Here is a 16,370-nt window from a genome sequence, read left to right on the forward strand (position 1 = left end):
GTCACCGGGCGCACATGTTCCCGTATAAGCGCTTGCCGATACTTCATCACGCGGGGCATTCTTTTCTCACAATAAAAAACAAAACAATCCGTGGCAAATGTGCTTCCTGTTGCTTTAGCCAGCATACTAACACCTACTTCTTTCACCAACCCTTTGTTCTTCCACACCCGCTCCCAATCTCACCATCTTTTTTCGCATCATTTGGGACTCATGAATATATCGGTTGTATTTATTTTATGCTTATCGATTTAAAAAAAAAAATTATAAGGCAGCAGATAGGAGTGTGAAGGACAACTGAAATGCCTTCGACAAAGTGGGATCGGTAAGTAAAACTTAACATGCAAAAACCCTAAATAGTGGTGTAAAAGCCTACATATATTAATTCAAAATTCAACCCCCTTTTACAACTATCACCTGTGAAGTTCATGCTTACTTGCTGCTTTGATTGCTCTCTCCTCTCCTCCTGTTTTGTTTGATTTGTTTTGTTTTGCTTACATGCAAATGTAGAAAAAAAACCGGTCGTTTCGTTGTTGGCATTTTTTTTTTCAGTTTCCATCAAATTGCTGTTTGCTTTCTTTTGCTTCGGGGTCCTTTTCTCTAGTCTAATTTTGATATCGCATACATGTTGCATAGTATAATTCATCGCTTCACGGTGCGGTGTGGTGGGTGGATAGTGTTTGCTGCTGGTGCTTGGCTGGATCGGCACACATTAAGTTGTGTGCAGCTTAAAACAAAAAAACCAGCCCACACACAACCTCCCCACACACCGAACATTTTGATTGCTACCTATTATATTTTGCACGCGTGAAGTACATTTGTAAAACGGACTAAAATTCATGCTTGATTCCCTTTTCACGCATGATCCCATGGAAGTTCTAGCTTACACTGGAAGTTCTAATATTGTTTGCAAGGCAGATGATTTTAATACGAATGTAGAAAATAGATAAGCCGGACCCGCTTAGTCCCACCTCGAACAAGTACAAGTTTCACAAGCTGTACACGATACATCGAAACAAAAAAAAATCCTTCTAAAAAGCGACGTGAAGTGATAAGACCACTCAAGAAAGACAAAAACAATTAGCGTAATCGAAGCGGAAAGAAGTTGTGGTGGTCCGGTGTGTGTTGATGGTGTTTCTCTCCCGCTGGACGTGATTGAAAATCGATGCCCCACCATTGCATCATGCTGGTAGATAGTAGACTTTGGAAACATTCGTCTAAAACTATTCGTAATGCCTATCCTCTTTTCTACTGTTTCAATTTTGTGTGGTGTTTTGTTTTTTTTTTTATATTGTTGCATGGATTTTTTTTTCGTTTTCACTGTTGCTGTTTTTTCACCGCCGTGTGTAGCGCGCTTCAACCTAAATCGTGGCGCACTTACTGCTCATTCAAATCAACGGGAATCGATGTGGTGAAGGTTGGCGTCTCCAGCTCTTCGTGCTTTTTCATTTTCAGCATCTATAAAAACGGTCAAAGAGTGGAGTTATTATGCTGGAAAAATCCAAGGGCATGTTTTCACACTGACAACGGGGGTTAAGGGTTCGAGTGATGTATGAAAATTTACGTGCTCTAACTTTCTATTGTACAAACACTTTAATACAAACGTACTTATATAGTTATAGGTTAAGAGATTCTAATGCAAAATTGGTGTTATGGTATATTTATAACGCATGCCGTTAATGCTACATCGATACAACTGCAGTGTTGGCACAATAATTGTACGAGATGCTATAATGGTAGTGTGCTATTAAAATTCAAATGTTATTACATGAAACAACCGAACTCAGAGAGAAGAAGAGAACGAAACAAAACATACCAAAGAATATAAAGAAACATAGCCTAAAAGGGAAACTCTTATTCGTAAAGCTTATTTGCTATTTGCACTGAGTGGGTAAGATATAAAAAGATGGAAATAGTGCAAGAATAAATATTGCCGTCCTCGTCGAGAGTAAGGACGCGTAAAGAGCACAAAATACCAAATGAAACAACAACCCAGAAACACACGTCACAACGGGGATACAGAAATACAAATTGTACACGATACAACACCATCAACAAACACAAAGAGAAGGGACAGTGACACAGTTGTTTACGGCACACGACGTGGTGGATCTTTACAAGAAAACACGTACCTTAATGTCACCTTTTGCCTACATTATAGGGCAGGCAGGCGCGGAACAGAACGAACAAACACAGTGGGAGGGCGTTTTATGTTATTAATCACATCAAAGGTAGTTATTAGCGCGTATGTGAGAGGTTATTCAACACGACAAGAAAAAAGATTGCGCCATCATATGGCCAAAATGACGTGAGCGAGATGAAGAAAGAAAAAAAAGGAAAGATACAGACAATGTTTAATTATTTATCCTTTTTTTGTAACACATACTAGGGATGGGATGGGCTTGCAAAAAATAAAAACGGAATAAACTGATGGGAAGAGAATGGAGGTTCTACGGATGAGATTATGTAGAAAGGATGATTGTTTTCTTCTCCAACAAACTATCACTTTCAATGGTAGTTGCAAGCACTTGCAGGGAATGAATCAATTAAAGGCATCTTAAAGGCATAATATATATATATTGCTACCGAAAATGGAAACGGGACAACGGAAGAAAACCAACACACACGGATCGTACCTGCTGCAGTTTGTAATGGTTGATGATATCCTGATCGGCTGGACAGGACTGCGTGAACGCGTCTAGCTGATACATATGGTACATGTACCGCCACAACGCCGTTAAATGTTTCTGCAAAAAAAAACAAAGCGTTACAAACCCACATTTCATTTCCACCGCCCCACCTTGATCGCCAAATTCGCTTACTGGTATATCGAAGTCGACGAAGTATTTGCCGGCCACTCTGATGTGCTGCAGGCGCGGCATCAGCTCACAGTCGAAGCAGCACATCGTGTCGCCGGTGAGGAAGCGGGTGCCGCGGGCCGCCAGATGATCGTTGATCTTTTGCAGATGCACCAGCAGCGCGTTGTTCTTGTTCTCGTCCTTTTTCACCAGCATCAGCTTTAGCTTCGAGTACAGATTTTCTATCAGCGTGGCCACCTCTTTGTCCTGCGGGGGGAGGGAAGGGATGTAAACGTTAGCGATCTCTGCAAGGATGCAAAATGCAAGTGCGCGTTTTCCCCCCATACATTACCTGCACGAAAAGATTGTATCCACCGGGCACCGATTTCATGATGTGCCGCTCGATCTTCTCGTTCTCCAGTATGGCAAGCCCATTGTCTATGAGAATAGGCGGATGTGTGGCCTCAAAGTTGGTGCGAAAATCTGGCGGAGGTTTCTGCATGCACACTGTCGTCACCTGGAACCGGGGAGAGCACCACCACGTGGGGAGATAAAATAAAGGATTAGGTAAATACCATTGCCATGTATGCCATTCGTGCCGTCAACCACAATCATTTCATCGCACGCCAAGCCCCAATTCAAGAAACCGTTTTCCGTACCAATACATCTTTTATCCATTATTTATGTGATGGCTTTTGATTGGTCTGTTACTAAATATAACCCATTTAACCGATTCAGTAATGTCTTAATTGCGGCAACGTCCGACTACACGCTTTTCCGTGCCCTGCCTCATCATCATCATCATCCGCGTGACCTCAGCACAACGTATGATCCGTACCGTTTGCAACCAACCGTCTTAAACCCACCGCCCTCCTCCCCAATCGATACCACCAACCGGTGATTGGGTAACGATTACAAATAAATTTAAATTTACAACTTTTCTCATCGCTTTTCACGGCCGCTCGCTAACGATTTGAACCAACACGCAATGCACGCGCAGGGCGGCCCGGGGCGAACCAGTGGGCGGCATTTATTAACATGCTGTGTGTCTGTGTGTATCAGTAAATAAAGCTGCATTACAGCACCCGTTTTAAAAACATACAACAAACGCACACATGCCGCTCTCGAACGGGGAGCAAGAAACGAACCAACAACAACAAAAACAAGGGAGAAAAACAACATACCTTGGCAGTGTTATTCACAAAAAAAACAGTCCGTGGCAAGACCCGCTGGATGAAGTAAAACTGAAAACAACTGGACCTTCAGACACGCGGGGATTCGGTACCGTGAGCATGAAAATGAAATGTGTACTACCCTGCCCACACAAAGGGTAGTTTGATGTGTGTGGGGGGGGGGGGGGGGGTGAGCAAGGTAGGATTTGTTGCTGCATTTTCTTTTGTGTGTGTTATGATTTTTTGTTGTTGCTGATCACTGTTACTTTTTTATTGTTGCCGTTGTTTCGGTGCAGTGCGCGCGCGCAATGTCTTTGGCTAAACTTTCGATCGGCGCGAATCGGTTGCTGTCGCCTTTTTCCGGTCGCTTGCCCCTCTCGCGGAGTTTCATTTATTTATTATTGAACGGACTGTTGTTGATTCTGTGCCAAATACAGCCGAACGCGTCGCGGAGCGGGAGGTGGTTGAACCGAGAGGGGGCTGTGTTTACACTTCCGTCCACACGTCGTCTTCTTTTTTGCCCCATCTATTCCCCCGCATTGCGTACACAACACACTCGTGAAATCCCGTCCTCGTTGGTACCAACCAGCGCAACAACGAAAAAAAAAACGCAACACCGAAACATGCGAACAAAAAAAGCAAACTAGTTAAAAGGAAGCTACGCCGGAGTTAAGCAAGTACGCGGTTTGGCGATTGCTTGGACGATTACATCATAGCTCGGGTGTGCACGATTGCTTGCGCTTCCGCCCGTCATCAAGCGCGTTCGGCTTTAAAATGCGTCAATGTCAGGCGCACGGTCAACACAGGGTTGCAATACCGCAGCAGCAGCAGCAGTAAGGGTTGCAGGACCATCTGCTGGCAGAAAATGAATTTTCCTTCCCCGGGGGACACAAAAAAATGGATAAAAATGAAGAGGGGGACTGTAAAATAGATGATATCATCCGCCCCAGCAGTGGTTTTGTTGACTCATTTACAGCGAAATTTAAAATAGCAGGGCACACGCAACGGGGGCAATGTGTTTTGTTTCGCAGAAAGTATACAAACCCCGGCCAGTTTTCTGTACGGGTGGCGGTGGTGCAATAGCATCGTGCACCGTCAGCATCTAATGGACCGCGTTTTTAATCGCGTCTAAAATTAAACCAACGGACGCGGCCGTACGTCACACGCCGGTGAGGCAAACGGCGATGCGGTCCAAATAATTGGATGCACGACTGGGGCGCGCGCGCGACAAGCGGGTTTTTCTCGATTTTCTCGTGCCCAGTGTTGCTGGAGGAAGGCGCTCCAGCTTTTCAGCGTTTTGTTTTTAATTGTTGAATAACCAAGCGGCCCTGTACTTTTCCACTGTTCCATTATGCATTGGAGCATGACCGCCCAGCCGTCCCGTTCTCCGACCGCTTGGGGACGTTGGAGAGGCACTCGGCGATATTTGGACCCACAGCGCGGGTTGATACTGGATGATGGTCTAGTGGAAGCGGGAAAGATAGACACTAGAGCTTGTGTGTTTGTGTATGTGTGTGTTTACCTTCAAGCTGATCGTCTTTAGCTCTGCCAGCAGATACAGATCCATGAAGTACTCCTGACAAAATAGACATGCTCCCTTTCTTCTGCCATCGATGGTTGATGCCTGCAACAACAAAAAACGAAATTAAAGTAATTGCGAGTTAGTTTATTTGGAACGTCAATTTAAAAGCAGAATCAACAACATAAAGATAAAGTAAATGAAGGCAAATTTTGAAATGCTTCATAGATTTCTCATCCAGTTTTTCGAACGTCGATAAGCATGTTTTCCTCGACTTCGTTTGGATGCGAACAGATCAATCAAAAGAATTGAGGCACGTGTGAAAAGCTAACGTTCTGATTGCATCGAATCTCAGGAAGGCAGTGGCCACAGCGCCCCTCGACATTGGCGAGACGTTCTAAGTTCTCTCCGGCTTGCCGCGAGGTTCCCCTTTGGCAGCCATACGCTGCCTAATATATTCCAAGGCAACCGCAGCCCCACTGCGCGAACGCTTATCCGAAAAGAATAATTGGTGTTTGTGGAACCGTTTGGAAAATCAATTGCATTCCCATCGACTCCCTCCACCACTGCCCTCCAATCTACCATTCTCCACCTAGTGCAGCTAGTGTGACCTGAAAAACTACGCTCGTATGAGACTGCGCTACCCCTTTCCACCCTCCACTCTCCGTTGCGATAACAGCTTTGACCAACAAGCGAACACGGGGGACACACCACTCACACGGGGGCAGTGATGTGCACGTGTAAATTGCCACATTAGAAGAAAATGGCCTTCCATGTGATGGCGGGTTCCCAGCGCTTGAAATAATAAAAAAACACGTGCTGTAAGAGCGAAACAGTGACTAGGCGATCCAGAGAGGGAGCAAAGGAAGGGAGACAAAAGGCACATCCGTCAACGGACATCATTTGGGGGGATTTGACGTGACCGGGCGCTTGAATCGATCGAGCTCTCTCTCCCTCCTTGGGTTGGAGTAAGTCAAAAGGGTGGGGAGGAGGAGTACACCCTCTTGATGTGTGCAGTTCATGTGCCGGAGAGAGAAAGAGCAAGCGAATAACAGATTGGTGCTGGTCACGTACATTCACCAGTGGTAAAAACGCTGGTTGGCGAGGGGGGAGGAATAGAAGGTGGGAACTAGAAGCCACGGGTGAGTGATGGGCGTGAAGGGTGAATAAGAAAGGGAAATAATGCCCATTGAGAAAAACGTCCAACAGGGCAGATGACATCATCAGTCATCAAATGGGAGAGAGGTGAGTGACGGTACCATTCTTTCCTTTCGCATTTCGTGCTGCTATTACACTCCCCCCCGTCACACCCTTCGTTCGCGCCATCACATACATATTTACAATGCTCTTCACCGCCGCGGGTCCCCACCCTGTCACACGTAATGAGGCGAAGGGGTTACAGCGAGTAACCTTGGGCTGATCGGTTTCTCGATGCCGTTACTGCTGGTTGCTGCTATTGGCCGTTTATCTTGCGCGATTGCCCAACGAGTCCGCGAGCGCGCAGTCATCTGTGTGGGCGTGTTTACGCCAAGCTGTCAACCGGAGATCCGATTCTTACCGCCAGAAGGATATCTTGGCGATCTTTTGGTTCAAAGGTTGCAACTTCTCGCACAGGCAGAGAAGCGAATCCCACATACGTTTGCTTTGGAAGTATCCAGATATCAATAATGATATTTGTCCAATGAACACACACACACACACAAGGTTATAGGATCTTGGGAATCTTGATGATCTTCAAAATCCTCTAAAATATAAGAATCTTAGGAATAAAGCTAATATTCGAGGAACATCTAGGACCCTGCAAATCCTTAATGCATAAGTTTTAAGGACCTTTAGAACATGTTACCAGTAACCATACCCTTGAACATCTTGAATATCGTAAGGTACTACTACTATGGGATCTTAGGATCAATGATCCATAAACATTTTAAGGAGCTATAGCGTACAAGTTTTTAAGGATCTTTAGAACAAGTTACCAGTAACCATAACTTTGAACATCTTGAATATCGTAAGATACTACTACTAGGGGATCTTAGGCTCATTTATCAAAAAAATCTTAGGAGCTATAGCGTCTAATCTTAAGTCTTGAGACCACCGGACTTGGAGATCCGAGGTTCTTAGAAATCCTAAGAATTCTAGTATTAGGAGGTTCTCAGAATCTTTGGAATCTTAAAATGCATACGATCTTTTCATCTTAAGGAATGTGAAAATATACGAAAAAATGAGCATGCATATCTTCCTCTAGATTGAGAGCTTATTGTGCCCAAATATACCTATTTCAGTTCCTGATCCACAATGTTTTGGGAAAATACTGTTTGCATTTCAACAATATTTTGTCTGCTTCAATGATATATAAATGGTGTGTATAACCGTGGCGTTGAAAACAACGTCCAACGCCCATTTTCCGTGCCAGTGTACATAGTACTTGCAACACACGTTGTTGAACATTGGTACACACTCGGACGTCTCTCGACTCTGACACAAGACTGCTTTCGGCTAGACCAAAATTGTTTTCATGCAATGGTAAATGCTGTCCGCTTAGTGCGTTTGGGCGTACCAATTCCATTCCAAACTCCTCACTGCGATAGGGTGTTTAGTGGTTGTTGTTGTTGTTTTTTTTTTAACTCGCCAACGCCCGTCACCCCAAACATCCGCACCATCGGCCGTACACATGCGGGTCTCGTCATCCGGTGGTGAAGCATTAGACGTTTAAAGAGTGCCGTTTATGAACCTATTGAGCACGGCCAAGTGGAACAGCGTGGAAAAGATAAGATAAAACGAAGACGATTGCGCTACCCATCGGACACGACACGTACATACATGGTCACCCAGTTTGGTACCGGGAGTCGGGAGGGGAAACATTCAAAATTCCCTGCGGATGCAATGCACGGTAGACGGGGGAACGACTTTTAAAAGCGATTTTAATTGAAGTGAATTGTTGTGTCGGAAGAAATTGTCTGTACCAAAGGGACACAGAGAGAGAGAGAGAGACAGAGAGGACGAGTGTGGGAAGAAATTCAATTAAACTGAAAACATCCAGCCACACACCGAGCACACGGTCTGTCCGGAAGATGCCCGGTTTGGTTTGAACAGATGTTCGATAAGCATTTTTTTTAATTCTTCTTTTTGCACGTGTTTTCATTGAAGCTTGAAATAGATCTACAAGCTCACGTGTAATGTCCCTCGCGCATTCTTTTCGACATGTGGTCCACCTGGTCCGCGGGACAAACAAACAAACAAAAATCAATAAAATGGCTAGCAGACCAGCCACGTGGGCTCTATGCTAGAGCATGAGTCACCGCCCGGTTTCCGCGTTGCAATTGTACATGAATCTGTTCTCCACAAAGGCGGAGCCCCATGCCCTTTTAAGGCAACAAAGAATGCCTTCGGAAAGACACAACATCCACCGGTGAGCGCGCGCGCAATCCCTGCACCAACAGCATACAGCAGTTCCCCCCACCAACTCCAAACAGATTGGCATTTGGGGTTGAAAACAACGGAATCTTTTGAAGAAAAAAAACCAACCATTTTGTTTGTGTCTCTGCGGTAACAGAAGGAAGCAAAAACGTGGAGTGTCCGCCTTGTGAGGCCGTTGGATTATCGTGTTTGACCGACGATGTTTTTTTATTTTTGCATTTATGATTCGCAACACGTATGTGGTGGTTGCGATGAGGAAAATGACATGAGCGTAAGCGAAAGAGAGCAATAGAGAGAGAGATAGGGAAGGACATGCTGAAGCGCATACGGAGGCGCATTAGGGTGGCAAACAAAAAACAGGAAACAAACATACGCCTCGACAGCGCACACACGCAATGTAAATCACATAACCACGCAACCGAACAAGAATGCTGGTGGTGACGCGCATTGTGTGTAAAATATGTGTACTAAGGGTAAAGCTAAGAGATAGGTTGAGGGGGGGGGGTGAGTAGAGGGGAGAGAGGAGGGGCTACGATCAAGCTGACCAGCCAACGAACGGTCAACGTGTCTGTCGCATCAAGGAGATAAAAAAGCATGTTGCAAACCACTTCTGACTAATCGTTCGTCTGACGGCAAGCGCCATAAAGGCGCGAATGATTGTCGGTTAACAAACAAACTGAAAGAATCTGTCACCAACCACCCTTCCCGCCAGCTTTAGAACGTTGTTTCGTGTGCAAATGATAGTTCGTTTGTGTCGCCCGTCTATCGATTGATAACGATAAGGAATCGGTACGTCCCTCTACCGTTACCAATGAGGCACACTAACGGCCCCAACGGTTTGATGCACCAGGATTATTTGCTTGCCTTGCTTTCGCATGCTACCAAAAAGGCAGTTCCAGTGTCGTCTGTGTCGTACGAGATATAGACATAAATTTAGTTTGGGAATGTACCCAGCATCTTGAATGGTCCGAGCGCTGTGTAATTATGTCGTATGGTGCGCAGGGAATAGAAACGTGTCCTCTCTCTCTACGAGTTGCATACATTTACAGACTCGAACGATTTTTTTTTTTGCTTTTCCATTCGGGAAGCTGTTCCCTCCCGGGTGTGTGTGTGTTTTAAGTCATAGGCAGGGCTTATGATAAGCAATGTAAACATTGACACGGAAGGTCATAAACCGGCTTTGCTCCGCTACGATACCCGCAGCAGTGTGGGTGGAGTTGTCTAGAGTCTTCAAGGTATTTAAACTTCTGGCGAAAGGGTGGCGCACACTACTTACTCAACAGTACGTCCTACCCCTAAGCTGTGTGTGTGAATATTCGTTTGTTTTTTTTTTGTCTGCTGGTGCAACGTTTTAATGCTGACGCAATTATGACTTTTTTTGTTGGGCTTTTTTTGCCTTTTGTACGCTTGAAAATGCTAAAAAGGGAAAATGAATGAAGGTATTAGTGTGCAGTCGATATTTATTGGCTTTCCCTTACAAGGCGGAGATTGTTTACCCGGTGTTTCAAGGGTAACTTCAGGAATGAGCAAACATCTTCGAGTCGAGGATTTTTTTTTTTGTAGTTTGTCATCTAAAGCCGTATTGTATTATGTCCATAATATGGAAGAGGTTCGGTTCATTCCAACTTTGTACCCCTGACGGGACGTGGATGCCAAAATATTTGCTGTAGTGGTGGCGATTCCAGAACCGATTATGATTCCGGATACCGATTCTGGAGCCGATTCCGGAAACTGATTCCAGATTTACTATCCGGAATCGATTCCAGAAAACTTCGGAGCTAGCCAGAACCGATTCCGATGAAAACTTCATTTTTACGCTCACTAATTTGCTGCTCTTTAACCTCTCCTTCACTCCAAAGAAAAAAAAACCCAAAACCTTTAACCAAACAACAACAAAATCTAGAGAACGCTAAGTGAGCTCTTCGAAGTTACCGCCCAGGACCAAACTCCACCAATAACGCCCAAAGAGCTCGTTGCGGGGGGGAGGATCTGGCGGTTACGCAACTTGCGACCCAACGCAACTCCAAATCTTGCCAAAGATCGAAACCAAGAAAAAAATATATGCTCGTGACCGTTTTATCTCGCCTTTTCCCGGGGCGTTGATGCCAGCGAGCATTCGCTTTCCCGTCGCCCCGGGGAGAAGGGGTAAACGGGAGCGCCCATTTGGACACGATTTGGCGCACCTCGTTTTGTGTCTTTGGTTTGCGCTCGCCAGGGCTTTCGGTCGGTCGCCTGAGCTACTGCTGGAGAGCTGCGGGTGTTTGTGTGAGTGGGTATGTTTTTCACGTGGCAGTACCCTTTGCCCCTAGGACTGAAATGTCACTTACAAACGCAGTACAAACGGTGGATTGGGGGAAAGGGGGGAGGGGGGCGCTATTTACCTTAATTATCAGCTCTATTTCGGGCACCGAACCATTCCGGCTGGCTCCATTATCTTGGCCTTCGTCCGACATCGCGCGCGGCAGCTAGGGGGTGTTGGTTGGTTGTTGTTTTATTTTGTACAGGCACTCTTGCACACACACACACACAGGCGCACGCACGCACGATCTGCAGCACTCCCCTTTGGATGATTCTGGCGAGTGTGCTCGCTGGGGAGAGGGAGGGCCGACGACGACGACGACGACGACGTTGTAACCAACGCTGCTCGTTCGGGTGGCTCGTACAAAAAAGCAAGCAAAACTTTCTCAAAAAACCGCTGAGGGTTTATCGTTTTTGTTGTTGCTTTTTCCCTGCTGTCGATTGTGTTGTTGCGCCGAGCGGATGAAGATGGCTGAACGGAGAATGTTTGATAAAATTAGATGTTGATTGATTGAAGGTGTGTACTTTAAAATAAGAGCGGTCCAAGCTCGGCTGGCTTCGGCTGTGCCAAGGGCTGGGTCTGACTCCGGTGAGCGCACTGGATGTGGCAAAAGGGGGAGCAGCGCGCGAAGGTTCGCTGTTTTGTATTTTTCACCACTAACACACACACACACACAAACATATATATACACTTTCTCTTCAAAAAAACGATCGTTTTTCGCTTTCACCCATGGTGCCGCGCCTCTCGCCGCGGGTTTCAGCGAGCGGAATGCGTGCGGGCTAAACACCTTTGGGGTTTTGTGTTGTTTTAACTACTTGTCGATACCTAGCATGCATACGCATACCAACCGCACACGTACTGGACCGGTCGGTTAGTGCAGCCGTTAGCGCCACCGCTCCTCCGCAAGCAGCGCGTTGCATCGATCATCGCCCGGAGACAACCAGCGATCAAATCTCAACCCCACTCTTTTACACACAAAGAGGCGATATTCTTTCTACCTATATCTCCCCCTTCTACTTCCAGAATCTTTCAAGACGCAACATTTGAAAGCAAGGGGACCTCTCTGCCTCTCGCCCAGAAGAAGCATAAATTATTGAATTCTATAATTGAAGTGCAAAAAACTCGACTGGGACTGGATTTTCTTCCTCTTTTCCTTTCGCTCAAATCTTTCTACTTGCGGGACAGTTTCACAGAAAAAAGGACAACATAAAATGCGCTTCCCTATTGTGTTTTGTGTATCCCTATCTGTATAATTCAAATTCAGTCCAAAACTACACAAAAAACATGGCTCCCTTGCGATCCACTGCCACACTCTTCCCTCCCATTCCATCGTTTTGGATGTTGCAAAACAACACACGATTTTCGTGTCCGCCCTTCAAACCCCCCGCCAACAAATGGCTAGATGTATGCATGTGTGTGTGTGTGTGGGGAGGGGGGATGTGTTTTCCAGTTCAACGAGCCCAAAATGCACTTTAGCCAACAGCGCGCGCGCACACACACACTTTCCGCTTGCGTGATCAATTTCTTCACTTCACTTCGAAAGGCACCGACTCGCGCGCGCACACACACACAGCAGACAGTACAGTTGTACACAAAAGGGAGGCATGCATAAATGAAGGAGAGAGAGAGAGAGAGAGAGAGAGAGAGAGAGAGAGAGAGAGAGAGAGAGAGAGAAATAGAGGGGGAAGAGGTAGTGAAGAGTGAAGGGCAGAGAAAGGGCTGGAACCGGGCAGGTGGCGGAGGGACGGAGTATGCCCAATGGGTAGCGGGTGATTGTTTCGATGGTGCAGTTTTCGGTGTGAGTGGACCCTCCAAAAACGGGGTAAAACCAGAGGGAGTGGGGGGGGGGTTACCGAAGGGAGGGAGGGTGCCGGGGTGTCGTTGTTGTGTGCGGTAATGCACTGCTCTCTTCCCGCTTCAGTTCCTACGGGGGTCCCAAAAATGGTTGCCTGCTTTTCGCTGTTCTGTTTGCACGATGGTCTCTCTAGTGCGAGAAATTTAACTATGGCCGCCCTCGGTGGGATGCAAAACCGCAGCCACAGCCAGCCAGCCGGGTGGACACTATCGCACAGACACATGGAAACCGCCGCCCAGACACACTGGTACCAGTAAGAAAATGATATAAAAAAAAGAACAACAACGACGACGGGAATAGGAAGCACAGCATCACAGACAGGAGACGCACGGCGGACGGTTAACCGCGAGACAAAATCGCTTGGGCTGGCCAAAAAATTCCACCACATACAGTCGGAGACGAAGCGAAAAAGTTACACAAAAAAAACAAATAACACATACAAACGCACACATACACACTCGTACCGAATGCTAAAACACACACACATACACACAGAACGGCGAGTACTGGGCTAGATTGCGGGAAGCGTCTCTGGGTGGTTGTTGGGCGCAACCTCTTGTGTGCTTGGAGTGCCGTACGCAATTAAATGGTCGTACGCTAGTCGGGCGCTAACAGAGACATACAAGCACACACACAAATACACAAACACACACACAAAACACACCGGGTGGTTGGTGGAAGCCCTTCTATTTTTTTTCTATCTCCTTCTCTGCTTGGGCTCTGTAGGATCGGGAGAGTCGCGCGTACACACTCTTGACAGTTCCGGAACCTTCTGAACGGAGTAGGCTCGAGCGGCCGCCAATATTGCCGCGGCAGAGACCTAATGCAAACACACACATACACACACTTAAGCGTGCGCGCGCGCGTGTGTGTGTGTGATTCAATGGAGCGGTGTACGGAATTTTTGGAAAAGCAGGGGTTGTCTGCTCATGAGGAACTTTTAGGCCGAAAATACACGGACCGGAATTTCGCGGCCGCGGAATTCCGCCTGCTGTCAAACCCATATACAAAGTGTCAACGGCAACTTTCCCGAACATTTTTCAGCAAGCGGAAGCGTATTTTTGGCCTTACCATTTCTTCCATAGTGGGTGTTAGTGATGGGTAAAGATGACAAGAATCCGGTGTCGACTCCGATCCGACTCCAATAACTTCGGAACCAAGAAGGCAGAAATCTACAAGCATTATCCGGAGTCGTTTGAAATAGTTTGGAGCCGTCCAGAATCGCCCGGAGTCGTCCTGGTGTTGCCCGGAGACGGAGTCGTTTGGAATCGTTCTGAGTCGGAGTCTTCCGGAGTCGTCCGGAGTCGTTCTGAGTTGGAGTCATTCGGAATCGTCGGAGACCTAATGATTCCGGTCGACTATGATCGACTTCGGACGACACCGTACGACTCCTAACTACTTCAACTCCGGGTAGAACTAGTGGTTCCCATTTTGCTGCAGGCTTAATTAGTCGACTACGATTCGACTCCGAAAATTTCCAACCCAACTCCGGAAGGTAGATCCGTACAGCATTATCTGAAGTCGTTCGCAATCGTTTGGAGCCGTCCGGAATTACCCGGAGTAACCCGAAGTCGATGTCGTCTGGAGTCGTCCGGAGTCGTCCGGAATCTTCTCAAGTTGTCCAAAATCTTCCCGAGTCGTCCGGAGTTTCCCAGAGGTTCCCGTAGTTACCCAGAGTCGTCCCTCGGAGTCGTCCGGAGTCCGGACAAAAAAAACAAAAAAAAAGATGATAAGACCCTTAACACAAGCACATTGCTGCGTACGAATCCAGTCGACTACAAACGACTCCAAACAACTCTGAACGACTCCAACTCCAGATGACTCCAACCAACACCGGACGACTCTGACTCCGGGCGGAACGAGTGATTCTCATTTTGCCAGAGTCGAAATCGGACTAACAATAGTCGGTGTCGGATCGGAGTCGTAGGTTCGCACCAGAGAGCACATTGCTAGTGGGTATAATATACCGAACGATATGATAACTATACTGTAGAAAAAGTATAGAAATGGCTTGCCACATGGGGTGACGGTCACTGATATGATATGATATGATATGATGATATGAGTGATTATGTTCTGAAACATTGTTGGGCACCGAGGTACATAAATTCATTTTTCTCAGCTCATACCATTATGAAAGCTACAAATAGAAACCATCTGTTCCACCTATTTTCTGGACCCCACCCTGGGACGGTCACACATTCGTTTATGTCGACGTACCCTGCGCTGCACATGCTGTCAGTCGTGTGCGCGGCAATGCTGTCAGTGTTCCATAGACGCGACCACACGTGTGTATGTGTGTGTGTGCGTGCGCGTGTTTGCATCGTGCCGTTTTGCTCAAGGTGGATTTAAAAATATCAGGTGGTGGAATCTAGAGTATTTTGACAATTCGTCACTTGACGTAAGGTCCCCAGGGTTCAAACATTGTTTACATTTTTTTAAATGATTCATTTAATTTTTCTACCACTTTTTCTCGATTAAATATTCTTTAAAAATATATGTTGGGCTTTGCGAGTTCATATTTAACATTAAAACATAGATTTAAGTGTGTTATTTTGTGTTATTCCGTAAAATTATTCTATAATTCATTGTGTTTTCGACATTTTTGAGGATAAAAACTAAGAAATTACTTTTTTTCAATTGTCGCATTAATTCTTCATTATATACGAGTCGTATGGACAATTTACATAAGATAAGAACTCATACTCACATGATTTTACATTTCGTGCATAAACAAATCATCAAATCTTTTGTTAATACAGTGGAGCGCCGTTTATCCGGGTACCTTTTATCCGGCTTTCCGTTTATCCGTGCTGTTGAGAAATGACAGTTCAATACAAAAGTGACATTGGGTTATAAGGAGGATATTTGAAAAAGCGGTTATAAGAGCACATTGTCATAACAAAAAACACTGTTATTCATGGCAAATTTTAAAAATTCTCTTTCGAAAAACATGAAGTTAATAAAAACTGGGTTATTTTTATTAAAAATAAGAAAAATTTCCCAAAAATCACCATGAATTGGTGATAAAATATATCATTTGACTCATTATCCGTGTTATTCGCTTATCCGGGCGAAGTCAAGTCCCGAGAAGCCCGGATAAACGGCGCTCCACTGTATATCTAATTTTTTCGATGAAATCAATACAAACACAAACATGCACGTAGTAACAAAGAAATCTTTTCTATTTGCTATGCTTTGTGTGCGGAAACCATTGTTTAACGGTTTTAAAATGACGTAAAGTCCCTCAACTATGGCGACCCCCCCCCCCCCCAAGGCCCTTGCGTTTTGCTTTTGTTCAAACGTCAAATTC

General features: G+C 45.8%; 1 protein-coding gene across 8 annotated transcripts; it reads right to left on the reverse strand.

Moving 5' to 3' along the window:
* Positions 1 to 200: 200 nt before the first annotated feature.
* On the reverse strand, positions 201 to 13,853 carry LOC120905791 (chloride intracellular channel exc-4). Of its 8 annotated transcripts, none has more exons than XM_040316917.1 (8): positions 13,722 to 13,853; positions 11,285 to 11,673; positions 5,490 to 5,591; positions 3,148 to 3,312; positions 2,820 to 3,062; positions 2,634 to 2,744; positions 2,130 to 2,147; positions 201 to 1,455 (listed from the first exon to the last, which is right to left on the reverse strand). In XM_040316917.1, the coding sequence occupies exons 2-8, from the start codon at positions 11,354 to 11,356 to the stop codon at positions 1,375 to 1,377; spliced, it is 792 nt and encodes a 263-aa protein (XP_040172851.1). In that variant the 5' UTR covers positions 11,357 to 11,673; positions 13,722 to 13,853; the 3' UTR covers positions 201 to 1,374. The 8 variants fall into 8 exon arrangements, with proteins under 8 accessions (XP_040172851.1, XP_040172856.1, XP_040172852.1 ...); XM_040316922.1 differs by lacking the exon at positions 13,722 to 13,853 and adding an exon at positions 13,547 to 13,712; XM_040316918.1 differs by lacking the exon at positions 13,722 to 13,853 and adding an exon at positions 13,522 to 13,712.
* Positions 13,854 to 16,370: the final 2,517 nt, after the last annotated feature.

Source organism: Anopheles arabiensis, chromosome X (genome assembly GCF_016920715.1).
Source record: "Anopheles arabiensis isolate DONGOLA chromosome X, AaraD3, whole genome shotgun sequence".
NCBI lineage: Eukaryota > Metazoa > Arthropoda > Insecta > Diptera > Culicidae > Anopheles > Anopheles arabiensis.